The sequence below is a fragment of the Ipomoea nil genome, unplaced genomic scaffold (genome assembly GCF_001879475.1).
Source record: "Ipomoea nil cultivar Tokyo-kokei standard unplaced genomic scaffold, Asagao_1.1 scaffold1576, whole genome shotgun sequence".
In the NCBI taxonomy this organism is placed as follows: Eukaryota; Viridiplantae; Streptophyta; class Magnoliopsida; order Solanales; family Convolvulaceae; genus Ipomoea; species Ipomoea nil.
The window spans coordinates 3196897-3223986 of record NW_017618004.1 but is presented as its reverse complement, the minus strand read 5'-3'; the positions used below and the strand labels follow the sequence as shown (position 1 = coordinate 3223986).

The 27090-nt window shown below is 35.8% G+C and overlaps 4 protein-coding genes and 2 long non-coding RNA genes across 8 annotated transcripts; 3 read left to right on the top strand and 3 right to left on the bottom strand.

Moving 5' to 3' along the window:
* Positions 1 to 635: 635 nt before the first annotated feature.
* On the top strand, positions 636 to 20369 carry LOC109190455 (G-type lectin S-receptor-like serine/threonine-protein kinase At4g27290). Its single transcript, XM_019340940.1, has 9 exons — positions 636 to 640; positions 15095 to 15097; positions 16666 to 17953; positions 18572 to 18721; positions 18804 to 18961; positions 19061 to 19271; positions 19369 to 19606; positions 19696 to 19846; positions 19931 to 20369. The coding sequence occupies exons 1-9, from the start codon at positions 638 to 640 to the stop codon at positions 20237 to 20239; spliced, it is 2511 nt and encodes an 836-aa protein (XP_019196485.1). The 5' UTR covers positions 636 to 637; the 3' UTR covers positions 20240 to 20369.
* On the top strand, positions 5817 to 9065 carry LOC109190467. Its single transcript, XR_002055707.1, has 4 exons — positions 5817 to 5867; positions 8099 to 8152; positions 8665 to 8804; positions 8986 to 9065. It is a non-coding gene; the product is annotated as an uncharacterized LOC109190467 (long non-coding RNA).
* On the bottom strand, positions 5855 to 9765 carry LOC109190456 (G-type lectin S-receptor-like serine/threonine-protein kinase At4g27290). Its single transcript, XM_019340941.1, has 7 exons — positions 8405 to 9765; positions 7767 to 7907; positions 7502 to 7662; positions 7142 to 7349; positions 6711 to 6948; positions 6486 to 6636; positions 5855 to 6404 (listed from the first exon to the last, which is right to left on the bottom strand). The coding sequence occupies exons 1-7, from the start codon at positions 9693 to 9695 to the stop codon at positions 6108 to 6110; spliced, it is 2487 nt and encodes an 828-aa protein (XP_019196486.1). The 5' UTR covers positions 9696 to 9765; the 3' UTR covers positions 5855 to 6107.
* Positions 9076 to 10331, top strand: LOC109190468. The gene is made up of 3 exons (XR_002055708.1): positions 9076 to 9158; positions 9776 to 9812; positions 10242 to 10331. It is a non-coding gene; the product is annotated as an uncharacterized LOC109190468 (long non-coding RNA).
* On the bottom strand, positions 12016 to 14246 carry LOC109190464 (secreted acidic protein 1A-like). 2 transcript variants are annotated; one of them, XM_019340948.1, is made up of 2 exons: positions 14014 to 14246; positions 12016 to 12811 (listed from the first exon to the last, which is right to left on the bottom strand). In XM_019340948.1, the coding sequence occupies exon 2, from the start codon at positions 12809 to 12811 to the stop codon at positions 12185 to 12187; it is 627 nt and encodes a 208-aa protein (XP_019196493.1). In that variant the 5' UTR covers positions 14014 to 14246; the 3' UTR covers positions 12016 to 12184. The 2 variants fall into 2 exon arrangements, with proteins under 2 accessions (XP_019196493.1, XP_019196492.1); XM_019340947.1 differs by having other exon boundaries at positions 12016 to 12819; positions 14014 to 14245.
* A 2612-nt stretch (positions 20370 to 22981) lies between the features above and the next one.
* LOC109190612 (G-type lectin S-receptor-like serine/threonine-protein kinase At4g27290) lies at positions 22982 to 26472 on the bottom strand. Of its 2 annotated transcripts, XM_019341134.1 has the most exons (8): positions 25014 to 26472; positions 24818 to 24946; positions 24620 to 24703; positions 24372 to 24532; positions 24077 to 24287; positions 23716 to 23953; positions 23483 to 23633; positions 22982 to 23398 (listed from the first exon to the last, which is right to left on the bottom strand). In XM_019341134.1, exons 1-8 carry the CDS (start codon positions 26296 to 26298, stop codon positions 23087 to 23089), a joined length of 2571 nt encoding a protein of 856 aa, XP_019196679.1. In that variant the 5' UTR covers positions 26299 to 26472; the 3' UTR covers positions 22982 to 23086. The 2 variants fall into 2 exon arrangements, with proteins under 2 accessions (XP_019196679.1, XP_019196680.1); XM_019341135.1 differs by lacking the exon at positions 24818 to 24946 and having other exon boundaries at positions 24620 to 24772.
* Between the last annotated feature and the right edge of the window lie 618 nt (positions 26473 to 27090).

The window sequence follows — 27090 nt, the reverse complement described above, 5'->3', positions numbered from 1 at the left end:
TTAATATTTCCAAAATAAGCTCCTAGTTTAAAATAAGAGTTTATTTTGGAACGCTACCTTAGGTAGCGTTTCAAAATAAGCTCCTACCTTCCTAACTTTTTTTTTTCCATTTTTATCCTTATTATTTTAAAGAAATGACATAATTTATCATTCCCAATTAAAACCATTTTCTCTTCTCCTTTATCCGCAACTTTCACCGCAATTATTAGTATTACTAGTTTTTCTACGCGCTTTGCGCGAATAGGATAATGCCCAATACTCACTTTTAAATAAGTATTTCAAAGTATATCAGCGCAATATTATATAGAAGATGTTCATGCATAGGTAAATAAATGTTGAATTTGTTTATTTAAATCGATAATTTAAAGTATATAAATGCAAGATAATATATGAGAGATTGATTAATAAATGTTTTCAACTTTGTAATAACGTTAATCTAAGTACTAAGTCTAAAAACGATAGTCTAAATAAATACTATTTTTGGTTTAAATGTTTCTAATTCTCTTTTAGGTAGCATTGTTATTGTTTCAATTTTCAGTACATGTTTTTTTTTTTTTTTTTGTTTGTTATTGGTAGTGTGTCATATGCAATTGGTTTATTGGTAGTATCATGGAGGGATTCATCATGCAATGAGATTATGGTGTATGAAGTTTTAGATTTGTCTTGTTGTGTATATGACTAAGATCTTAGTTGTGCTATGAACTCTTTATCTTACAAGCACATGTTGATATTTGGTAGTGGTAGTTTTCCCTACATGTTTCATGTGTTGTGAGACATCTAATTCTAAATTAATTAAATGCATATATATTATTTTTTGTTGTAGCTACTAATTTATTTTTTAATTTAAGTAATAAGAGCAATAAAGTGGGAAAATTATGATGTGGAACCGTGTCCACCTTGCAAGGTGGACAAAGGTGGACACGGTTCCAAAATTGTTCATAATTATGAATATATAGTTCAAAAATTATGAACATAAAGTTGTGAACATAATTATGAACATATAGTTCTGTAATTATGAATATAGAGATTCAATAATTGCGAATATGAAATTAAAAAATTATGAATATATAGCTATATAATTATGAACATATAGTTCAATAATTATGAACATAGGGTTCCGTAATTGTGAATATAGAGTTCAATAATTATGAATATGAAATTAAAAAATTATGAATATATAGCTTTATAATTATGAACATATAGTTCAGTAATTATGAACATAGAACTATGTCCACATTGCAAGGTGGACACAGTTCCACGGCATAACGATTGAATAAAGTGGCGTACATACTTTTCATCCACAATAATGAAATCATTGATTTTTTTTTTTTAAATTTCCATTCGTTGTTGAGACAAATTGTTTTGAGAGTTTGTCAATGACAATTGCTGTCAATAGATGATAATAATAAATAATTCAAAATATAAGGTTACAATAGATATTGTTATAATAGTATAGTAAAAATTAACTTACAAATTTCTTTAGAAGTTTTCATGCATTGATAAAAGCATAATTGAAATATTAAGTTTTGTTCTCAATAATCAAAAGAAGATTAATTAAACGAAAAAAAAAAATTGAACTTAAATTTATTATTTTTTTAATGAAAGAAAATCAAATGATTATCAAAGTTCCTGATTTATAATCATTGAATGCTATGTATTTAGTCGGGCTAATTATTTGACCAAAGTTTATGTTAAATTTTATATTTTATTTTTTAATACATTTTAACCAGGGTTGCAAAAATCCCGCCTAGGCACCGAGTAATCGACGCCTAGGCGCTAGGCGCCCCTAGGCCGTGGCGATTTCCCCCCTAGGCTCCCGCCTAGGAGACCGGCCGCCTAGGCGCCTAATTCGGCCATCTAGCGCCTAACTCGACCGATTACGCCGAGTTAACTCGTCAATTTCTGTCGAGTTAGCCGAGTTAACCCGCCGACTCGACCTTGGTTATTTTTTTTCATTCATATATATATATATATATATACATATATATATATATACATATATATATATATATATATATGTGTGTGTGTGTGTGTGTGTGTGTGATATGACATATATGCACCTACACACGTGCACTGTTTTTCATTTTTTCAGTTAGCCGCATAGGCGACCGCCTAGCCGCTTAGACCCCGCCTAGGCCGTCTAGGCGCTAGGCGCTACTCTACCGCCCGACTAGTGCCTAGCGCCTATTGCAACCATGATTTTAACATATTCGTAGTATATGTTTAACAATTATGCTAACTCTAATTGGAATGATGTTCGAACCTAAGACCTTTCTTATAGAAATTAATGAGTAAGTTAAGAATAATAAATAGTTAACGGAATATTCCGTTAATAAAGTTTATACTAACGGAATTTAAGGTTATTTAAGGAAAGAAAATAATATAATAAAGGGTAAATAAGGAAAATCATTAAAAATACTAAAATCAAAATACTATGAACCATTCATTTTAAGAAACAAGTACTATTGACATTTTTTTATTCCAGTTAAGGGCCTAACATTATTGGCTCTTATTATAATTGTAGATGTAGATAATAATAATAATAATAATAATAATAATAATAATAATAATAATAATAATAATAATAATAATAATAATAATAATAATAATAATAATAATTATTATTATTATTATTATTATTATTATTATTATTATTATTATTATTATTATTATTATTATTACATTTGCTTCAATATTGCTACTTCATTATGAGATGTTAGATCATGATTATGCTAATAGTTTTATTTTAAAATGTTAATTTTTTAAAAGACATAATATTAAATTTTAATATGTAAATAAACTAATTTAAATTTTATGAAGATGTCCTTTTTAGTCTTTTTACATTTATCAGCTTATCAAAAAACTAAATTTACCAAACACTTTCAATCATAACGGCTAGCTTAACCGCTCTTCCGTTTTCAACTCCGAGCTTATAACTTTTCAGCTTTCAGCTCTTTTTCAGCTTTCAGCTCCTAGCTTATAGCTTTTCAGCTATGTTTACCAAACAGAGTCTAAGTTTTAAAGATTTGGATATAATTGTCACAATGTATAAATAATTAAATATACAAATAGGCTGTCCAAATCCTAATGCATGTATATATAGGAGACATGTACAAATCCTAATACAAACCCTAAAGAAAATACAATCAAACTCAATCACTTGATATATGGTACATTCTTAATACGATTGCACAATACAATATAAGAAAGTCTCTTTATACATACTTTAATATGGTATCAGATTACACATCCTGAACCTTTTTTTTTTTTTTTTGCCATCATCATCATTCATCGCTCTTTTTTACTTCATTTTCTAACACATTCATGGCGACACATCAGCATAACACCTCTTCGAAGATCAACATCATCGATCAGGGCGATTCATTATCAAGCTCCATCTCAAGAACGTCATTAGTTGCAAGTGGGTGTTTCATGTGAAACGTAAGGCAAATGAGACCATTGAGCACAATAAGGCACGACTTGTAGCCAAAAGATTCAATCAATTAAGCGGAGGACTACGCTGACACTTTCAATCTTGTTGTGAAGTCCACTACTATTTAGCTAATGATTGCTCTTGTTGTAACTCATAGTTGCAAGTCAATTCGATAATTAGATGTTTATAATGCCTTCTTGAATGGTAATTTTGATGAGGTTGTCTACATGAAACAACCCCTGGCTATGTTTATAAATCCTTCCATTATTATGTGTGCTAGTTGCAATGTTCCTTATTAAGTAAGCACCTCAGCTCGTGTTTGGTTCAACTATTTGCATGACCATCTCTTTGCCATTGATTTTCATCTTGAATGTTTCTTTGTTCATCTATTTGACCAATTGTAACTTTATATATCTGTTTGTGTATGTAGATGATATTTTAATTATTGGTAATAAATCATGTGTTCTTTAATTCTATTATCTCCAAGCACCTCTAAGATCTGAGATTTTGGAGTCCTTAACTAATTTTTGGTCATTGAGGTCTTATGCGATCATGGAGACTTGATTCTATCTTAGAAAAAGTACAAGGATGAAGGATGACATTATGCACAACGCATGTTTGCATTATTATAAATCTATGAAAAAACCTATTTTAGTTTCAACATATGTTTCAGGCATTGGTGCCTTGTTTGAAAATCTTACCATTTATCATTGAATGACATGTGCCTTGCAATATCTTACTTTGACTTGACCTGATATTTGTTTTGCAGTTAATAAACTATGTCAACATATGCATGCTCCTATTGAAGATCATTTGCTTTCAATGAAGAGATTGTTTCGATATGTTAAAGATACTCTTAATTGTGGTCTTCATTTTACTAGATTTGTTTCCATGGATATTCATATATATACTCCTGTTGACTAGGTTGGTTGTCTTGATGAACGTAAATTCACGAGTGGCATTGCTATATTTCTTGGCTCCAATCCCGTCTCATGGGCTTATAGGAAGCAAAAGACCGTTGTTAGGTCATCAACTGAAGCAGAGTACAAAGTTGTGTAGATGATGGTGTAGTTGAGGTAATAATGTGGTTAGTCTCTCGTTTGAATGGTGTAGTTGAGGTAATGTGGTTAGTCTCTCTTTTGAATGAACTGGTTGTTCCTTCAATTGCTGCTCCAGTGTTGTGGTGTGATAACTTGAAAGCTACTTATGTGTGTGTTAATCCCATTTTTCATGCACGAATCAAACATGTTGAGATTGACTATTACTTTGTTTGAGACAATTGCTTTCAAGTAGTTACAAGTTTACTTCATCTGATATTTTCACTAAAGCTTTGGCCTCCTCTTGAAGGAAGCATTAAGAATATTATTTGTATTAGTTTGATTGCATTTCTTTTTCCGGGTTTGGTATTAAGATATAACATTAGTTTGATTGTATTTCTATATTTCTACTAAAGTTTGTATTAAGATTTATACAAAAAATCTCTTCTTACATATTTCATAGTCCAAACTTTATATTTAGTATTTTTTTTATTTTTAATAAGATTTCAATTTCATGTTGTATACTATTTCTCCCTCCAATTTTAATGATTTGATTTGGCTAACTAAACTTGACTCAAATTATTTGTAATTCAATTTTATAATATTATTAAATTTAATTTATATATTTAAAAAGTATTTTAAAAATTTTATTAAGCACAAAAAAATATTAAATTTAAAATTTTAAAAATAAAGGGAATAAACGAATAAATAATATTTGACTGAATACGTAAAAGAGTTAATACCCAAAATCGTCCTCGAGTATAGTGGTTTTTCTCAATTTCGTCCTAAACGACTTTGGTGACCTAATATCGTCCATGACTTTTGTGTTTCGCTCAATTTAGTCCTCCATTTGTTATTCCGTCAAATTGGTGTTAAATAAAGGGACAATTCAGTAATGTCAATATTGATCTCTCTTTACGTTCAACTTGTGAAGTGCGAAATTCCTCTTTCTTGTACGAATTACACCCAGAATTACTCCCGAACCTGCAAATCAAATTTTATATTCGCAGTTTTAGGAGTAATTTTGGGGGTAATTCGTAAAAAAAAAAGGATTTCGCAGTTCACATGTCTATGAGTAAAGAGATGTCAATATTAAAATTACTAAATTGTTTATTTATTTAACACCAAATGGACAGAATAACAAATGAGGGACTAAATTGAGCAAAAACACAAAAGTCTGAGACTAAATTGAGTGAAACATAAAAGTCTGGGACGATATTAGGTCACCAAAGTCGTTTAGGACGAAATTGAGAAAAATCACTATAGTCGAGGACGATTTTGGGTATTAACTCATACGTAAAATAAGACAAAAATTTATTTTCTTACACGAAAAATAAATAAATAAAAGCATGGAGACGTGGAATTGTACGGCTAATGCTGGAAATAGTTGCTTCAGCGTAAGCTTCTTTTATACTTCATCACGTGAATATTTCTGGTTAGGTTTACATGTTAGCAATATGCTTGATTTGTAAATGTTTGGATAAAAATGAAAATTTTAATCCAAACGTTTAAAGCTCTGTGCCTGGCTGCCTGCCAACTGTTTGATAAAATTACTCTATGAATGAAGCATGATACCAAAGACTCACCTTTGCAAGGATAAGGCATTTACATTTTGAAGAGTAGGATTTGTGCACTTTCTAGCGTGGGTCTAATGTTGTAATGGTGATCCCAGTTGTTGATGCACTGGAGTTAGAACAATAGGCACCGTTGTCTTCTGTGAAAAAACCCGGCTGTTTAGCTTGAGGCAACACGCCTTCATTATTCAGCATTAGAATCACAGAAGACATGCATGGCCTGTCTTCTGGACGTTGTTGCACACACAATAGTCCCACGTGAATTGCCCGTAGAACTTCGGATGTTGACATAGTGTCTGTGGCACTTAGATGTGGCTCGAGTAGTTCCAATGATCTTCCTTCTTTATAGAGTTTCCATGCCTGTAGAAATTAGACCCTTCTGGCATGATTTACCTTGAATGAATTGAAACATAAATTAGTTATAGGAGTTGTAGTGCATACATGTCCGAGAAGATTGATGCCTTGATCGTGAAGAAAGAATTTTGTATTCCTCTCCCCTTTTATAATCTCTAAAACCAAGACCCCGAAGCTAAATACATCCGACTTTACTGAGTAGAGCCCATGTACTGCATATTCCGGTGAAATGTAGCCACTGCATGAAAGAAAATCATGTTAGAAGTGATGAAGGTGGTTTACAATGAAATGTTGTTAAGAATATAATCTTACTATGTTCCAACTATTCGGTTTGTCTTGGCTTCTATCTCGTTCCCCAAAAGACACCTTGCTATGCCAAAGTCTGATATCTTGGGCTCCATATTGTCATCTAACAAAATGTTGCTAGCTTTGAGATCTCTGTGAATGATCCTCAATCGAGAATCTTGATGAAGATACATGAGCCCCCTAGCAATCCCATTGATAATTTGAAAGCGTTTAGGCCAATCTAGCAACCTGCTTTTTGACTCATCTGCAGTAATTCTCATATAGCGTTATCATCTGCCATCTGTTTTTTCACTATCTTACAGCAATAAATGGCCAATTTGAAATACTAATATTTCGAAGCTCTTATTTGCTAAGGTCTTTCGTACTTTATGGCTTTGTGTGCATCTACTATTGGTTCAAATGAATGAATGATGGCTATAGTTTAGGGAAGGGCATACCAAATATGAATGTATCAAGACTTCCATTTGGCATGTACTCATAGATCAACAATTTTTCCTCTCCATCAATGCAGCAGCCTAACATCTTCACTAGATTACGATGCTGAAGTTTTGCAATGTACTCTACTTCATTCTTGAACTCCATGGGTCCTTGTGTAGATGTTTGTGAGAGGCGCTTCACTGCTATTTCCTGTCCTCCTAGGACACCCTAAAGATTACATGTTTAGTGAGTCAAAGTTTGCACGTATACTATACAACAATTGAGACTCAAGGTGTTATTGAAGAAACCAATAAAAGCATTCTGCTAACACACCAAAGAGTTTTTGTATAGAGAAATGCCAAAGGCTGTATAATGGTTACCTTGTAAACAGGTCCAAAGCCTCCTTCTCCGAGTTTGCTCTTGAGCTCAAAGTTGTTGGTAGCTTTACTTATTGAAGCTAAGTCAAATACTGTTAGCTCAAACTCCTCATTTTGGTTTTCATTGCTACCTTCATAGTTGTAACTAGGCCACCTTGAAGTTCCTACAATATGAATGATGGTGTGGCTTTTGTTTAAACTAAGGAATCTAGACAATTATTTGATCTCTTTTTTGGAATTCAGAACACGTATGAATTGCTCTGCTTACCTGTACTTCTGACATCTGAACCCTTCTTCCTTCTTCTACAATAAACCACCAGAATCAGGCTTAGCAGAACTATTCCAATTAATAATGGCAGGATAATGATGATTATCTTTCCTTTCTTTCCATTTGATCCTTCTTGGGTGACTGCAAAAAATCAGTAAAAGAAAATTGAATTCTGGATTCAAGAACTTTTCTTATGTGAGCAAACAATCATTAATATTCTTATGTTGTTTCATTCTAAATTCATCTATACGTTGCTTCTTGTTTTAATATTTGTACTCTGAAACTATGCTAAGAACATTAACACATTCAACTCCTCCCTCTCTGTGTTACAGGTTGCACCTACTGAAACTAGTGCTACCATGACTTGGAAGAAATTATATTTTCAGGTATATGCTTTCTTTTTTGAGTACTATTGACTCTGTTACAATGCAGTATCTGTTCATAACTACTTTCTCAACCTACTGAAGCACAAAGAGTCAATACCACCTCCACTGAGGCTCGAACCCACAACCTCTGATATGGGAGAGCAACTTGGTGCCACTAGACCACAAGGTCCTTGGCATATGCTTTCTATTTCTGAGGTTGTTTAACATTTGCCAACATAAGAAAACTGTTAGCTATTGAGTCCAAGATCATACCTATTTCAGAGGCTGCCACTTTAATATAAATGTCTTGCCCTCCCATGGGTATCACTCTAATGTCTAGTAGATCTTCAGACCATATTAAACACCCCGATCCTCCATTGCGTATATCAATGTTTGAGTAAGCCATACAAGAGCAATCTTTCGTGCAAACTGCCTTGCATTCTTCGAGTGTCATAGTCTGATTGAACCAAGATTTCTGTGTGTCTGGCAATTTGATACTGGAGTACTTGAGAAACTTGTCTCCTTCAGTGCAGTTAAGAGCTATCCTGCGAACACAACCGCCTGACCAATCTGCCCTAAGCCAATCCTCGGGATGTCTGGGCTCAAACTTGTCCAGACATCCACATACTGGGGAAGTTTGTATGTCGCAGCTGCCATATGCACCGCACAGCTTGTAAGTATCGCAGTTGTCTGTTGGTGACTCGAGGTAAAGAATCCATTCCTGGGTCCGGTCAATCCAAATCCAGCGTTCTAGAACGCCGTTCTGATTCAGAACAGCCCTTGTGAGAACTGGACTGAGGAGGTGATTAGTGAAGTATGCTTCTTTCTGGTTAAACACGAACCCGATTCTGTAGAAGGGACTGTGTCTCGAGTTTGGTGATCCAGTAAAACGCAAACCATTCCACAGCCCTGATCTGTACTGCAGGACTGACCTCTTTTCCAAGACATTCTGTGGATAGCCATCTCGATCAACCCGATAGGTGAACTCCCCAGGAGCTGGATCTTCATGGTTCTTCCAAGATGACAGGTATGTTTCATGCCCCGTCACAAAATCCCACCCTAAATTCATCCCCGGTAAGTATGTATCCGTGAGATATTCAAAACTCTGCCAGAGGGAATCCTCTGGATTCCCATCATCTGCATCTCTTACTACAAGATTCCCAGAATCCAGTAACTGTGCTATTGGATCCTTCACTGACCTTGAGGTATTAGTTGACCATACAACACCATTACTACCATTGACAAGAACTAGAATCCCAGGTTTGATGACCTTAAGGATCCCTGTTGTATTATATAGAGGGGCTTCTCTGTTGGCAACCCAGACATATGTTCTGACAGATATGTTCTTGTACCATATGCCTACATATCGGTTTTTCGTTTTGTCAGGACTGAAGAACCCGAGTTCGAAGGTTCCATTAGGCGATGAAACAATGGTCTCATCACCACCATCATGTAGAGACAGAGCTGTAGTTATGGTGTCTGTTGCACTGAAACTCCTTTTAATGGGAAGGAGTAAGGATAGTAGGAAGAATAGGAATAAGCAGCCATTCCTTGATGCACTCATTCTTACACCTCTATGCCTTCCTTTTTCTGAGGCCACTGAATATGAATATAATATGATGCCTTTTTTATTAATTGATATAGTTACGTGAGCTTTGAATCAACACATCATGTTTATGAGGTAAATGGCTATGGATTTGTCAATGGCCCTATTTGGTAAAAAATTGGCCTATAGACCAATTTTGACTTATTTGACCACTATTAATTGTTTGATTTAGTTAAAATATCAATATAAATGTTTGATTAATTAACTTTTTGCAACTCCAAAAGGCTAAAATTCAAAAAGCTACTCCAAGCAACTTTTTCAATTAGCTTTTTGAGAAAAGAAATTATACCAAACAGCTATCAGCTAACAGCTAATTTACCAAACACTTTTCTACAATCAGCTAATATTATCAACTATTTATACCCTCTAATTAACACAATCAGCTAACAACTAACAACTATCAATAGCCATTTTACCAAACAGGGCCAATGACTACTCTTTCCTCAAGTAGTATGAAACTCTTTTTTTTTTTTTTTTTTTTTTTTTTTTAATTTGGTGATGAAGGAAGCTTGCAGCCATTACTCGAAAGTGTTCATTGAATAAATCCCGTCTTGTGATCCTAGTCCACAAAAGATCACAAAAATGTAAATCGATCTAGGTACCGGCTCAAATCAAGAAGACTAACAGGTATGATAGAAACTTTTACTAATAATACACGGTATAAGCATGCATGAAATACATGATGGTATCAGGGATGGTCGGCATTGAAGAATTTCCTAGAGATTATATTATTAACATTTTAAAAATTTTATTATCTAATACTCTCCATGTCTTATTTTATCTGTTTTGTTTAATATTATTCATTGGTCAAATAAGTTTTGTTTTTTACTTTGCTTATTTTCTTTAATATTTTTAATTATTTTTTTTGTGTTTGATAGTATTTTTAATGTAGTTTTTAAATATGACAATATTGAACGTAACAATTCTTCCTACTTTGAAAAATAAATTTAAAAGTATTCTTAAATTAAATTTCAAATTACTTTATTTTGGAAAAAAATTGAAAAGAAAACATAATTTGGAATTGCCAGTATTGACTTTTGAATTGATTTATTTTGGGTGGCGTGGAATTATGGAAATGTGTGGCGGCCTTTTAATAATCATAAAATGAGTTTAACAGTCAACAAATATTTCCCAGCAGACATAGACAGCGGCCAATGATGGCCATGGAGCATTGCAACTTGCTTTTTATTTAAATCTTAGGATGACTTTGTCGGTGTATTTGTATCCGATAAGGATTATTTTTCGAGTATATTTTTTTTTTGCATCTATTTAATATTTGGATCAAAATCGAGTATTTTTTAAGAAATATTTTATTTTTGAAGGATCAGAGTCTCCACTTATATAAGGACCCTAACCCGACCCTATATAAGGAACCTAACCCTTCAGCACAAGGGAAGCAATTCCTTTTTCTTCTTCTCTGCAATAAAGATTCAAAGTCTTCTCTAAGTATGTTTCTTTGTCATAATGATTATTTAATGGCTAACCAAAGTCAATATTTTCCTCATCTCATACATTTTTATATACACACTCTATACAGTTTATACATTTTTCTATTATTTCATACAGTTGTTGATCAATTCATATATATGCTGGATCAATTAACACTATCACTACCTTTTAGACGGTAAAAATTGAAAAATATTTTCTCTTAATTACAGAATCTATTGTCCTCATAATATTGTATTGTATTTTGTCTCTCCTTGATTAAGTTCCGATAATTTCCTTTTATCCACACACAAAGTGTTGTTAGTTAGCTTGAGTCCTTTTTCATATATTAAATTACTTTTTAAAATATTAAGAGTATTGAACAAAACTATAACATGCCCGCACAATCTAAATTTAATACGTAGTACCATAGAGTATTCTATTTGAAATAGCTTTTAGCACACTTCAAGGAAAACATATTCAGTTATACACAACAAAAAAGGCATCTTGTCACACACAACTACAAGCTAAATCAACTATGTCAAACATTCTAAAAAATATATATATAATAGAATAAGCTTTAGCCTTAAAACAACATAATTAAATTAAATAACACAGTACAATTTGGCATAGTTGAAGGAAAATATATAAACATTCTTAGCAGTACTTGACTTCCAAGTTTTAAAAGGCCAACCGTAAAGATAAAGATATACTAAAGACATCTTCACATGTCAATTTGCTAAAAGAATAAAACACTCTTAGGAGACTAAAAATGTCTCCAATCAACTCTAGACGGAAGACCCATTCAAAACCCAACACAAATGTCATGCTAATCTACAATAAATTGTGTAAGTATAAAATACCCTATAGATTTAAAAAATAATAATAATAATGTATATCCTCATTAAAAGTGCTAATAAAATGTACTCCGGGTACTAATTTTTAACTTTCAACTAGGAGTCAGTCTGAACATTGTTACCGAGATGTAAGCCTAGCTAGCAAAATCATTGAAGCAGTATCTTTCAGAAGGTACCTCCCTCATCATCATTGTCATCAACAATGTTGAAGTCATCTTCATCATCATCGAAATCAAATGGCCGCATATAGTCACCATCTTCATCATCCTCTTGCTCTTCCTCTTCGATATTCTCCTCTTCTTCCTCATCATCTTCACCTTCATTTGTTTTCTTTTCATCCTGGCCCTTGGACTTCTGTTCGAGCTTCTCAAAGAGATCCAGTTTTTGCAAATCTTTGTCTTCATTCCAGCGAACTCTTTTTGCAGCACGCCTCCCTGTCGTCCCACCTCTAGCTAATTCACCAGGAAAATAGGCAGGGTCCACTGTAATGAAATGCGAAAGTGGACGCTTTGCCTTGGCTGTATCAGAGTTCCTATCTGAAAACCTTTCTATATCCATACTTTTTGTTTTCTTCGAAGTATCACTTTCACCTCCAAGATAATAAGGAGAGGAATTCCAGTAGTTCTGCAACTTTAAATACCATCTTGCTAAAGATACCCTTTCAGTCACAGTTGATGCATTACCCAAGTCCTGATCGTTGATTTTTGGAAATAGTTCGTATGATTCCTGCTTGGCTATTCTGAATCCACCGCCAAATCCACCACGTCCTCGTCCTCTCCCTCTAAATGCCATCTGAAATTCTAAACACAGAAGAGTTTCAGAGCAAGAATATTAGTGAGCTTAAAGATTCTTATTCGCTATGGTTTCTTTAGGAGCAATAGAGGTTCCTTCTCAAGTGAATAGTCCAAGTTCTGCAAATAAGCATCTTCCATATGTGGTTAGACAATTCTAAGAAAACATCTCAAAGTATATCCCTGGGAACGCACCAAAACTTGAGTAAAATCATTTTCCCTAATAAATGAGCACACAACCGTTCTGTTAAGATCCAGATATTAAAACTAAGATTTTAATCCTCCACAGATTAATAGACATAATTCTCGAAATACAAATCAAATACCATTTGCCATAAAAACATTTTCAGAGTGAGAGATTGATTACTGCAATAAATTTACCATAATATGTGGAGAATTAACTTTAATTCCCATATATGCATCCTATTCTTGTTACCACACACATAAAACCAAACCACAATACCAAAATCTCGAGATATTCTTAAATTCCATCTAAAATATAAACATATTATTTACAAAAGCACATAGCAGCTAGAAAGTTAGCTCATATATTTCACAGATTAGGTACAAAACAAAAGTAATGCCAGAGACAATAATAATCATCTCTGTATGAATTATGAACTAGATATTGTCATTTTACATGTAAAATATTACATGTGCAATAGCATAATCAAGAAGACAAGCTTCTTTGCATATCATTCTGCAGAGAGTTACTAACCAAAATCGTCCTGGACTATGTCATAATTTACAAATTAGTCCTACTATCAATTTTACCAAATTAAGTCTTCAACTATTCAGTTCTTAGGGTACTTAATTTATTCAATTCTTACTCAATAAGGTCCGGTCTTAATTTGGTAAAATTGATAGTGGATGACTAATTTGTCAATTATATCATAGTCAAGGGAGAATTTTGGTTATTAACTCTTCTGCAGACAGATAGTTCTAAAGCAGTGCAACTGTGCAAGTGGATTAACAATGAAAAAGAGTACTTGAAAAACAGCAGCATCAAGTTCATATACATCAACATAATAAGATAGTTAATACTAACTATTTTAACAGCCAGGCATGAATCCTCACAAGAATCACAACTTTCAAAACTTGCCTTTGGTGTCAATTCTAACATCTAAGAGATCGAGCAAATCCAATGTCACTATAAATTGTTATTTATTAACACATGGCAAACAAATCAAGCAACATTATTACCTTGAAGCAAACTCTATTGCTCTAACATCTAAAATTTGAACCAAGCGAGAAAGAGCATCGGCGAGAGAGAACGAACTTTCGCACAGTACAACCGGCGTCAATTCCCACAACGCCACCAGAGAGAGAGAGCTATTGACTGAGAGATTAAGTTGTCGCGAGCAGTCGACAGAGAATACAGAGAATGGGAGAGGGGCAGACGAGCCGGAAAAAGCGTTGCAAATAGAGAAATTAGGAATTAGTAAGAATGAATTTGGAAAAAGGGTTCAATAACCTCGTTAATTTTACCCGAAAAGTTAAATTAGCTCCCTAAACTTTTTAAAAAATTGTACTCCATAATTATATTATTTAACATGTTATATTAAAGTAAGAGTTAATACTCAAAATGGTCCTTGACTATAATAGTTTTTCTCAATTTTGTCCTAAACGACTTTAATGACTTAATATAGTCCTAGAGTTCTGTGTTTTTATTCAATTTAGTCTTAAACTTTTGTGTTTTTGCTCAATTTAGTCCCCTATTTGTTATTCCGTCCATTTGTTGTTAAATAAATAGACAATTCAGTAATTTTAATATTGACATCTCTTTACTCATAGACATGTGAAGTGCGAACATCTTTTTTTACGAATTACTCCCAAAATCACTCTTAAACCTGCGAATATAAAACTTGATTCGTAGGTCTGGAAGTAATTCTGGGTGTAATTCGTGCAAGAAAGAAGGATTTCTCACTTCGCATGTTGAAAGTAAAGAGATGTCAATATTGATATTATTGAATTGTCCCTTTATTTAACACCAATTTGACGGAATAACAAACGGAGGACTAAATTGAGCGAAACACAAAAGTCTGGGACAATATTAGGTCACCAAAGTCATTTAGGACGAAATTGAGAAAATCACTATAGTCGAGGACAATTTTGGGTATTAACTCATTGAAGTAATGATGTCTAACAATTTATAAATAACTTACTATTACAGGTCATTAAATTTCTGACATCAATTTTATTCATCGTTAACAAAAATTCAGCGATTAGCGATGACCGAACTGTCACCCGTCGTCGTCTACCAGTTGCTCTGTCAGGAATGTAGCCAGTTGGTCGTATTCCGCCAGAGAAAGCGACCAATTGGTTTCCTTTTCTAGTAGACGGTGACCGGTGACAGTTCGGCCGCCGCCCGTCGTCGGTCACAGGCCACACGATTGTCGCAGGAGATAAATAAAATTGATGTTGGAATCCTATTGACTTGTAATAGCATGTCATTTATTGGATTTTGGACTGCTTCAATATACCATGTTAAAGAGTGTAATTGAACTTTTTCAAAGTTTGGGGGGGGGGGGGGGGTGGGGTGGTGGTGAGACTAATTGACTTTTTAAGTAAAGTTTAGGGGCTTATTTGTCTTTTTTTTAAAAATAAATTTTAATATTTTCAAATTAGGTGCATGACTATGTAATTTATATCACATTTGGTTCTTGACTATTAATATTTTTAAATTAGGTACATGACTTTGTAATTTGTATCACATTTGATTTTACCGGTTTATGACTCGAGTTTTCAGTCGTAAAATATAAATAGGAGTACTTGGACTCCAAAAACCTACTTATAACTTTTACTCCCACTAAGTGTTCAAATTTTGTTGGAAGAAAAAAAAATGAATAAAAATCATGACCCTTATTATATTAAGCAATCAAAGCATGTCACATCAGTAAAAAAAAATGAGAACATAGTCCGTACATATTTAGTTTATTGGTTTAATAGTCAGTATTTGAAAAAAAAAAAAAAAAAAAAAACTAAAGTTAAAAACTCGGCCAGTATCTGATTTAGCTCTTCTCACATGCTATATTAAGACAATGGAAGTATAGATGTGAGAAAATATAAATATCTTGATTAATGACAAGAGCATGACATGCAGTGTAGCCCAGACAATAATAGTAAATTTTAGAGCAAATACAAATTTGTAGTCCCATTAGTATTAGTAAAATGATAATTTTGGTCTACATGTTTAATTCATACAAATTTTTATTTACAATTATTGTTTTAGTATCACTTTTCATCCACGATTATTGCTTTAGTGTTAAAATTCATCATGCCGGTCACTCCTCCTTTTAAAACATGCCGAAATCTAAAAATTTTAAGGGTATTTTCATTCTTTTCCAACTTAAAACCGTAATTTGAGCATTAATAAATGGATTTAAGTCATAAGATCGACCTCAATTCGCAGTTCTCCTCCTCATCCTATCTTAATTTGAGAAGGAGAACTGCGAATTGCGATCGATCTTAGAGCTTAAATTTTTTTATTTATACTCAAATTGAGATCTTAATTTGTAAATGACGAAGATACCTTTAATAATTTCATATTTCAGCATGTCTTAAACAAAAGAGTGACTAATAAATTTTGGTACTAAAATAATAGGTGTTGAAAAAAATTGGTCCTAAAACAATAATGATGGATAAAAATTGAACTGTTGTTTTGCTAATAGTCGTGAGACTAAAATTGGTATTTGCTCATTAATTTTATCACCAAAACGTTAGTTTAGGGGTGGGAAGTCGTTGACTCGGTCAGTTTACCTCCTTAGTCGATCTGCTCCTAAGATATTTCTTTGAACTTCGAAGATTCAATGTGTCTACCCTCTCTAATTTCCAGTTCCAAACAAACAGGATGAGAGGGTAATGGAGAAATCCATGGAGAATTCCCCTTTCTTCCTTCTCCTCTTCATCTCCTTGCTTTTCCTTAACATCTCCTCTGAAACAGACACTATAACATCTACCCAATCCATCAAAGACGGCGACACCATTGTCTCCTCGGACGGAACTTTCGAGCTAGGATTCTTCACTCCCGCCAATTCCCAGAACCGATACGTGGGAATCTGGTACAAACTCACTGACAGAACCCCTGTCTGGGTTGCCAATAGACAAGCGCCGCTCAAGAACAAGTCAGGAGTGTTGACGATCAGTCAACCCGCCGGAGTTCTTTCTCTCCTCGATGCTTCTAACCAAACCATATGGTCCACCAACTCCTCCGGCCCGTCCCCGAAAAACCCGGTCGCGCAATTGCTGGAAACAGGGAATCTTGTCGTGAGAGAAGCGGATGATGATAGCCCGGAAAATTTCATCTGGCAGAGCTTCGATTACCCGAGTAATACATTGTTAGCCGGCATGAAGTTCGGGAAAAACTTGGTTACCGGTCTGGAAGTGTATCTTTCGTCGTGGAAGAGCCCCGAGGATCCTGCGCCGGGGGAGTATACATATCACTGTGACATCACAGGGTACCCGCAGGACCTTCTGAGAAGAGGGTCGAAAGTGGTTTACAGAGCGGGGCCGTGGAATGGTGTTCGTTGGAGCGGCGCACCCAGCATGGTAAACAACACCATGACCACATACGGGGTGGTTATAAGCAAGGACGAGATTTACTACAAATACGAGCTGGTGAACAAGTCGGTGATTTCAACTCTGGTGGTGAATCCTGACGGCGATACACGGCGGCGGACATGGGTGGATAGAACCCACGGTTGGACTAACTACCACTCAACCAAAATAGATGATTGCGATTCGTATGGATTGTGTGGGCCTTATGGCACCTGTAACACGGCGGCCGCTCCGGTGTGTGGGTGTTTCGACAAATTTGTGGCCAAGCATCGAGACGATTGGGACAGGGCGGATTGGTCGGCGGGTTGTGTTCGGGAGGTGGGTCTGAATTGCAGCAGCGATGGGTTTCTCAAGTACAGTGGTGTCAAACTGCCCGACACAAATGTTTCCTGGTACAACCAGACCATGTCGCTCGGTGAATGTGAGGATGTTTGCGCAACAAACTGTTCGTGTATGGCTTATACTAGTTTGGACATTAGGAATGGAGGAAGTGGGTGCTTGCTCTGGCTTGGAGACCTGGTTGACATTAGACAACTTTCTGATCATGGACAAGATATCTACATTAGAATGGCCTACTCTGCATTGGGTAAGAACTAAGAAACCTCAACTTCTCCATAGAATGCAACAAATTACAATAGCCGTTAGCTGATTGGGTTAGTGGGTTTAACTAATTGATAGAATTAGCTGATTGTAGAAAAATATTTGGTAAATTAGCTGTTAGCTGATAGCTGATTACATGCAAAATGACTTTCTCAAAAAACTACATTGAACAGTTTTTAAAATTTTAGCATTTTGGAGCAATAAGTTGTTACAAAAAGCTAATTAATCAAACATTCATATTGATTGTTTAACCAAGTCAAACAGCTAATAGTGGTCAAAATTGGCTGATAAGTTAAATATGCTACTAAGCAGGGCGCCAGGGCCTTTGTTTTAGTCACCGGAAAATCGTAGTCATTACTAAGGGTGTAAATCTCGTTAAAGGATCATAAGAGATAAATCATCCTAGTTTGGACATAGCCGATCGGCTTAAACTAGGAAAGCCAATAGATTGCTCCACTAAGAGTCAAACTTGCAACCATGTAGTTACTAAGCTAACAGTCCGGCCAACTTGGTTGGAGTTATATATACCCACAAATTACACTTTTTATTACTATTGGTAGGAGACAAGTATCAAATTTGTTGGATCCAATTTTTTTTTGGGCAGATGCTGAAGATGGATCTTCTGGAAAAAGAAGAGAGATTGTTACAGTGGGTTTGCCATTAATAATTGCTGCAGTTCTTGTAGTCCTGGGGTTAGGCACAGTGTTCTATTTCAGGAAATGGAAGAAGGATCATCCGGAGCACAAGAATTATGGTATGGCAGAAGAAGCATTTTGATATTTGTATGAATGTGATAATATGGACTTTTATTCAAAATGATGTTGATCATATTGCAGTTATTCCTGGCTACAAGAACAAGAAGGATTCCAGTGTTCCGACACACACTGATGATCTGGAGCTACCTCAGTTTGATCTGTTTACAATAACTCAAGCTACAGACAATTTTTCATTCAACAACAAGATAGGAGAGGGTGGCTTTGGACCTGTTTATAAGGTATGCATAAAATGAAGATTCTATCATATAACTTAAGGGCATTGCTGCTAGAAAAATGCTACAAAGACTTATCAGATTTTGGGTTGTGAAATCTTATAGGGGGTGTTAGAAGGGGAGCAAGAAATAGCAGTGAAGCGGCTCTCAGAAACTTCGAATCAAGGGCTTGTTGAGTTCAAGAACGAAGTAATCTGCATTGCAAAACTGCAGCATCGGAATCTTGTGAAGCTGTTGGGATGCTGCATTCAAGGACAAGAAGCAATGCTTGTGTATGAATACATGCCTAATAAGAGTCTGGATTCATTCATTTTTGGTAAGCATTTGCCATCAAATGGTGTTGTTTTAGATGCACAGAACTAGCACCTAGCTTAGTTTCTTTATCACCAGAACTTATATGAAGGTTTTGACAGATCAAGAGCAGAGTGGATTGCTTGATTGGCCAAAACGCTTCAATATTATCAATGGAATTGCTCGAGGACTCCTGTATCTTCATCAAGACTCTAGGCTAAGAATCATCCACAGAGACCTGAAAGTAAGCAACATTTTACTTGACACTGACATGAACCCGAAGATATCAGATTTTGGAATGGCTAGAAGTTTTGGAGGGAACGAGACAGGAGCCAACACTAATCGTGTGGTTGGAACATTGTAAGAACGATCACACCCTAGCTACCTCCTCTCATATCCTATGTTGTCTTTACAACTGTATCTAATCCCTCATCCACACTTTGGTGCAGTGGGTATATGCCACCAGAATACGCAGTTGACGGGATATTCTCAATAAAGTCAGATGTATTCAGTTTCGGTGTGCTAGTATTAGAGATTATAAGCGGGAAAAAGAACAGAAAATTCGTTCATCCCGACCATCAACTAAACCTCATTGGACATGTAAGTAACAAGCCCTCTACTCACTATTCTACTCATTTGTTCGCCTAACGAGTAGGCCTAACATTATACCATATATTTCAATAGGCATGGACGCTTTATAAAGATAACAGGTCAATGGAACTGGTGGATCCAATACTGGTTGGTTCATGCCACCTAGCCGAGGTGGCTCGGTCGATCCATGTTGGTTTGTTGTGTGTGCAACAATCTCCAGAGGATAGGCCGAACATGTCTTCTGTGGTATGGATGTTGAGCAATGAAGGTGTTCTGCCAGAAGCCAAGCAACCTGGATTTTTTACGGAGAGAAATGTGGCTATTTCTGAGCAATACTCTGGGAATGTAAACACACCAAGTAGTGTAAATGACATGACCATCACATTGTTAGATGCTAGGTAGATCCGCAGTGAAGGAATTCTTGTATTCACACTTCCATTGTTTCACTCTCCTTTAGAATTTGAAAAATTAAAGAAATGGTAGATGTTGTATAATCTTTCAAAAGTACCGGGCACTTTGCCTTTCCATTGAATGAGTCACTGAATTACTGTGAGTTATCTATTTACAATAAGTTGGAGTATAAAGACTCTTGAGGCGCGAAATTTGTCTTTTGTTGGCCATGAATAGAAAAAAGAAAAAAAAATACTATGCATACTCTCATTTTCTAACCTCAACTTCTACTCACTCCTAAATTTTTTAAAAATAATATATTTTTATTTGTTACATTATGAAATAAAAGAGAGAGAGTAAATTAATTACACAACCCCACACTTAAATAGATACATTGCCCTCAATGTTCAAAAACCAAATAAAGCATAAAGAGTGAGATGATAAATTAATTCTCGGGGTTATTTTTCAATCTTAAAATTTTCAGACAATTAATTCATATTTTCAAATAACTCGATTATATTTTTTTAAAATAACACTCAATAAGATGAGGAGTTCATTGAAAAAACGTAATAAACACGTTTGAATTTCAAGGATGGGATGAGCTGGGACTTTATTGAATTGTTGGAGTTCATCATTATTTTTTGGAATAAGGGTCAAATAGGCCATTGAACTGCACCCAATAATGCAATTAGACCACCAAACTTAAAAAAGTTACAATTGGGTCTCTAAACTAACCAATTATATTCAATTAATTCATTTTATAGGTTTTTCAGGTAATTAGCAGGTCACCTCTAATTTAAAATATTTTTAAAAATTATTATTTAAAATAATTATTTAAAATTAAAAAAAAAATACCGTCTCCGGCCATGGAGACGGAAATAACTTCTTTGTCTATGGCCGGAGACGAAGAAGGTTCCTTCGTCTACGGCCAGAGACGAAGAAGTTATCTCCGTCTCCATGGCGGGAGACGAAGAGTTCGGAGTGAATTTGGTTTTTTTTTTTTTTTTTTTTTTTTTTTATTTTAAATAATAATTTTTTTTAAAAAAATATTTTGAAAATGGGTGACCTACTAACAACTTGAAAAACCTACAAATAAGACTAATTGCATAAAATTGGTTAGTTCAGGGATCTAATTGTAATTTTTTAAGTTCAGTGACCTAATTGTATTATTGTGTGCAGTTCGATGGCCTATTTGACCCTTATTCTTTTTTTTTTTTTTTTTTTTTTTAATTTCGATTAGGCACTGACAAAGAGTCTTTGATGATATTGATGAGAGTTAATTCCACCAGTTGTCCCTTGTTTTTTGTGGCAATTCCAAATTTAGTCTCAGGCTATCATTTATGTCATTTAACATCCCAAACTATTGTTTTTTGGACACTTTTAGTCATTCTTATGACTTTTTCTATTTTTAGTAAGGGCATTTTTGTCCCTTCATATTTTTCTTTTGTTAGTAAGGACATTTTTTTCAGTTTTAACCGGTTTAATTGGTTTAGGACTTTACTAAAAACTGGTTAAAAATATGGTTATTAAAAATCAAAGGTTACCTAAAGTCCTAAACTGATTGAAACCCAAAAAATAACAAAAGAAAAATATGAAGGGATAAAAATGTCCTTACTAAAAATAGGAAAAGTCATGAAAATGGCTAAAAGTGTCTAAAAAATAATAGTCTGGGATGTTAAATGACAAAAACGATAGTTTGGAACTAAATTTAGAATTGTCACAAGAAACAAAAACGATAGTGTGGAATTAACTCTATTGATGATTAACATAAACAATTAAAAAGGTGTTGCATATAGTCAAAGTTGAAATGTGTAATCTATATTGAGTTGGTACTACGTTAGGTTATAATTAATGAAAATAAATTGAATTGGCCTATATGCTCCCATCAACAGATAACGTTAGGTTTCAATTAATCAGAAAAGAGAATTCGTTTTCACATTCTAAACTCAAAAGAAATCGTTTCAAACATATATGTGAAAATGACTAAGACGTTATCTCATTGTTCTTTTACTCTCTTCTCCTCCCCAAAAGGTTGAATCTCCGACCCCAATGATCCCTACACACTGACCCGACAAAATATTTGAGAAGATGTAAATCACGGTAACTCATTAACTCAGAAGACACTGAGTTAAATGTCGATGTGCACAAGAGATCTGCTCATTTTAGACATAATTCTCACACTATCGCTGTCGAAATTTAAATCTTGATCTCTTCTTCCAGTATTTAATCATTAAATTAAGTCCGTGCGGGTATTTTTTAATCCTCTGCCAAGCGTTACCACTTTACAGGATCATACGTGGCCTGACGTGTTGGTGACTGCAAAACTATTTACAGCCAAAAAGAAAAATGAAAAATGAAAACCTAACTACATCTGATTATCTGAACTGCAATCTTTAAATATTGCACGTGTCGCCATCATATAAAGTTGGTCTGATCTGCCATTTTTTTCTCGGATTATATAATAATCATTTCATTGTCCATTTGATCTGGCTCCTAATACTAGGTCATACAGGACAGATGGTTAAAATATATGTATTTCAATTAAAATACTTGTAATAGTTTAAACCTGTTTCAATTCTTCTTCAATTCCATAGATGATCGAGCAAAAGTCTATTTTATTAAATTTTAGTAGGCATAGGTTTTTGTAGAGAGTACATAGTTTATATTCTCAATGATTATTGATTGCTTTAATGATTTTGTTGGAATCAGGTCCACCATAAATTAGGTATTAAACTATTGAAGTACAAAAAATGATAAAAAAGTAGTAATATTATTGTCTGGGGCGCTAGACCCGAAAGAATACGTACAAAACTCGAGATACTGGTTCATAACATGCAGAACAGAACACATACATATGTTCTATCTAGCATCTAACAATGTAATGGTCATGTCATTTACAGTACTTGGTGTGTGTGTGCTCCAACTGGATTGATTACCAGAAATAACCACACTTCTCTCTGTAAAAAATCCAGGCTGCTTCACTTCTGGAAGAACACCTTCATTGCTCAACATCCACACCACAGAAGACATGTTCGGTCTATCTTCTGGAGATTGTTGCACACACAACAATCCTACGTGGATCGATCTAATCACTTCTCCTAGATGGCATGAATCCACGAGCTTTGGATCCACCAGTTCCAGTGACCTGTTTTCTTTATGGAGTATCCATGCCTATAGAAATATATGGTGTCGATCGTGTTAGATCTAATGAATGAATAGGATATATAGTGAGTGCAATGCACGCATGTTACTTACATGTCCAAGGAGGTTTAGGTGATGGTCGGGATGAACGAATTTCCTGTTCTTTTTTCCACTTATGATCTCTAATACCAAGACACCGAAACTGAACACGTCTGACTTTACTGAGAATATCCCGTCAACTGCATACTCTGGTGACATATATCCGCTGCATTATATTAAAGGTTTAGATAGTGTTGTAAATGTAACATATATAGGATGAGGTCGGGAGAGGGTGTAATTGTTCTTACTATGTTCCAACTACCCGACGAGTGTTGGCTCCAGTCTCATCCCCTCCAAAACTTCTAGCCATTCCAAAATCTGATATCTTTGGGTTCATGTCAATGTCAAGCAAAACGTTGCTGGCTTTCAAGTCTCTATGGATGATTCTCAACCTGGAGTCTTGATGAAGATACATAAGTCCCCGAGCAATCCCATTGATAATATTGAAGCGTTTTGGCCAATCGAGCAATCCACTCCGCTCTTCATCTGTCAAAGCCTTTCATATAAGTTTTCTGGAGTATCTATAATGAAATTGAAGCTAGTTCTCTGCTACATCATTTTAGTACTATCTTCTGTGCAATTGAAAGAACACTGGTGGAAAATGCTTACCAAAAATGTATAAATCCAGGCTCTTATTAGGCATGTATTCATACACCAGCATTGCTTCTTGTCCTTGAATGCAGCATCCCAACAACTTCACAAGATTTCGGTGTTGCAATTTCGCAATGCAGATCACTTCATTCTTGAACTCACCGAGCCCTTGTTTTGATGTTTCCGAGAGTCGCTTCACTGCTATTTCTTGCCCCCCTTCGAGCACCCCCTATAAGATTTCGCAACCCAAAATTTGCTTACCAAACAATGTCCTTAAGATATATAATAGAACCTTCATTTTATCCATCCCTACCTTATAAACAGGTCCAAACCCGCCCTCTCCTATCTTGTTGTTCAATGAAAAACTGTCTGTAGCTTGAGTTATTCTAAACAGCTCGAATTGAGGCAGCTCGAGATCATCAGTGTTTGTCGTCGGACCACTGGGATCCCTCTTGTTGTTGTGGACAGGAATAACTGCAATATGATCGACACCATTTCGAATAAGCATTCATAATATCATTAGATACATACAGATATGAAAACATGCTTCTTCTGACATACCATTATTTGTGTGCTCTGGGAGATCCTCCTCCTTCCTTTTCCTGAAATAAAGCACTGTGCCTAATCCCAGGACTATAAAAACTCCTGCGATTATTAATGGCAAACCCACTGTAAGAATCTCTCTTCTTTTCCCAGAAGACCCATCTTCAGAATCTGCCAAAAAAATTGCATCCAACAAAATTAATACTCATCTCCTACCAAATACTTGTACTCTAGTGGCTCGAGGCCCGATGGACCAAATCCAGCACCAGGTGCCTAGGGATTGCCGGGCAGAGGCTTGAAGGTTCAATTCCAGTATCAGATGTCTAGGGGATTGTTGGGCAGAAGCTGGCGTAATAGTAAACGTTTGATTCTGCTATGAGCTATAGTTTTTGACGTAATTGAGGTTACTTACCTAAGGCGGAATAGGCCATTCTAACGTAGATATCTTGTCCATTTTCAGAAAGTTGTCTGGTGTCGACCAGGTCTCCAATCCAGAGCAAACACCCACTTCCTCCATTCCTAACGTCCAAACTCGTGTAAGCCATACACGAACAGTTTCTCTTGCAAACATCCTTACATTCCTCCAACGACATGGTTCGATTGTACCAGGAAACATTCGTGTCGGGCAGTTTGACACCACTGTACTTGATAAACCCATCGCTGCTGCAATTCAGACCCACCTCTCGGACACAACCCGCCGACCAATCCGCGCTGTCCCAATCGCCTTGATGTTTCGGCACAAATTTCCCGAAACACTGACAAACCGGAGCGTCAAGAATATTGCAGGTACCATAAGGGCCGCAGATTCCGTAGGTATCGCAATCGTCTGCTTTGGTGGAGTGGTAATTAGTCCAAGCGTGAATCTTGTCCACCCATGTTTTCCGACCTGTGTCGCCGTCGGAATTCACGACCAAAGTTGAAATGACCGATTTGTTCACCAGATCGTATCTGTAGTAAACCTCGTCCGGGTTCATAACCAGCCCGAACGTTGTCATGGTGTTGTTTACCATGTTCGGTGCGCCGCTCCAATGGAGGCCGTTCCACGGCCCGGCTCTGTAAACCACTTTTGACCCTTTTCTCAGGAGGTCCTGCGGGTACCCTGTGATGTCACAGTGATATGTATACTCCCCCGGGGAAGGATCGTCGGGGGTTTTCCACGACGAAAGGAACATTTCCAGGCCGGTGACCAAGTTTTTCCCGAGCTTCATCCCGGCCAGCAACGTATTACTCGGGTAATCGAAGCTCTGCCAGATGAAATTCTCCGGGCTGTCATCATCCGCTTCTCGGACGACAAGATTCCCTGTTCCCAGCAATTGCGCGACCGGGTTTTTCGGGGCCGGGCCGGAGGAGTTGGTGGACCATATGGTTTGGTTAGAAGCGTCGAGGAGGGCAAGAACTCCGGCGGGTTGAGTGATCTTCAATACCCCTGACTTGTTCTTCAATGGCGCTTCTCTATTGGCAACCCACACCGGAGTTCCGTCGGTGACTTTGTACCAGATTCCCACGTATCGGTTCTGGGAGTTGGCCGGAGTGAAGAATCCTAGCTCGAAGGTTCCGTCCGAGGAGACAATGGTGTCGCCGTCTCTGATGGATTGGGTGGATGTTATGGTGTCTGTTTGGCCGGAGATGTTGAGGAAAAGCAAGGAGATGAAGAGGAGAAGGAAGAAGGGGGAATTCTCCATGGATTTTTTCTCCATTAGCCTGATTTCATGGTTTATGTTTGGGACTAGAAAATGGAAATTAGAGAAAAAAAAAATGGAGAGTTCAAAGAAGTATCGCCGACGCCGGAGCAGACAAAAGGTGTAGACGGACTGAGTCAACTTCCTTGTCGGAAAGTAGGTTTCACATTAATGAAATTGTGGTACAGAATTTACTCTTACGTACTGTCCTCGTTAGTCGCTCTTGCCATTACTCAAATCTATGTCCAATTATAGGTTAGTTGGAAAGCTGTAACTCAACTTGTTTTTATTATCAAAACACAATAGACTAGTAAGTAGTAACTACTTACTGTGACATGAAAAGGTGAGAGAGATTGGGATTTGGGAAGAATGAAAAGGTCAGAGAGAAAAATAACACACAAATTATAAGTTAGGCGTGTGTTTGGTTCGCACATAGGAATCGGAATCGGAATGGGTATCAAATACTTGGTAATGGTAATGAGTTTTGGTGAAAGTATTTAAAATTATTGGTAGTAGGGTGGAATGTGAATGATTAATAATAGTAGTGTTTGAGAATGAATAAGGGAATGAAACCCTTATTTTATTTGGGTATGAGTTTTTCAATTGATGGGGTATTCGAAACTCATAGTAGTGTTCTAAAAATCTATCAACCAAATAATAACAATCACTTTCATACCCATTCCTATGTGCAAAACCCACCAACCAAACACACCCTTAAATTTGTACTTTCTTTTACTCAATCCCAAGGGTTGACCACCCCGACCTGATAAAGCATTTGAGAAGATAAAAATCACGGTAACTCAATGACTT

What these genes read in the sequence shown, in the direction of transcription:
- LOC109190455 (XM_019340940.1), top strand. An exon ending in TCCGGAGCACAAGAATTATG is followed by an intron (nt 18,722 to 18,803) that starts GTATGGCAGAAG and finishes ATCATATTGCAG; the next exon opens with TTATTCCTGGCTACAAGAAC. An exon ending in AACTAAACCTCATTGGACAT is followed by an intron (nt 19,847 to 19,930) that starts GTAAGTAACAAG and finishes ATATTTCAATAG; the next exon opens with GCATGGACGCTTTATAAAGA.
- LOC109190456 (XM_019340941.1), bottom strand. Translation starts at nt 9,695, where the DNA reads ATGAGTGCATCAAGGAATGGCTGCTTATTCCTATTCTTCCTACTATCC. An exon ending in TTCAGATGTCAGAAGTACAG is followed by an intron (nt 7,663 to 7,766) that starts GTAAGCAGAGCA and finishes TTCATATTGTAG; the next exon opens with GAACTTCAAGGTGGCCTAGT. An exon ending in GCTTTGGACCTGTTTACAAG is followed by an intron (nt 7,350 to 7,501) that starts GTAACCATTATA and finishes TGTAATCTTTAG; the next exon opens with GGTGTCCTAGGAGGACAGGA.
- LOC109190464 (XM_019340948.1), bottom strand. Translation starts at nt 12,811, where the DNA reads ATGGCATTTAGAGGGAGAGGACGAGGACGTGGTGGATTTGGCGGTGGA.
- LOC109190612 (XM_019341134.1), bottom strand. Translation starts at nt 26,298, where the DNA reads ATGGAGAAAAAATCCATGGAGAATTCCCCCTTCTTCCTTCTCCTCTTC. An exon ending in CACTAGAGTACAAGTATTTG is followed by an intron (nt 24,704 to 24,817) that starts GTAGGAGATGAG and finishes TAATAATCGCAG; the next exon opens with GAGTTTTTATAGTCCTGGGA. An exon ending in CGTCGGGTAGTTGGAACATA is followed by an intron (nt 23,634 to 23,715) that starts GTAAGAACAATT and finishes AATATAATGCAG; the next exon opens with CGGATATATGTCACCAGAGT.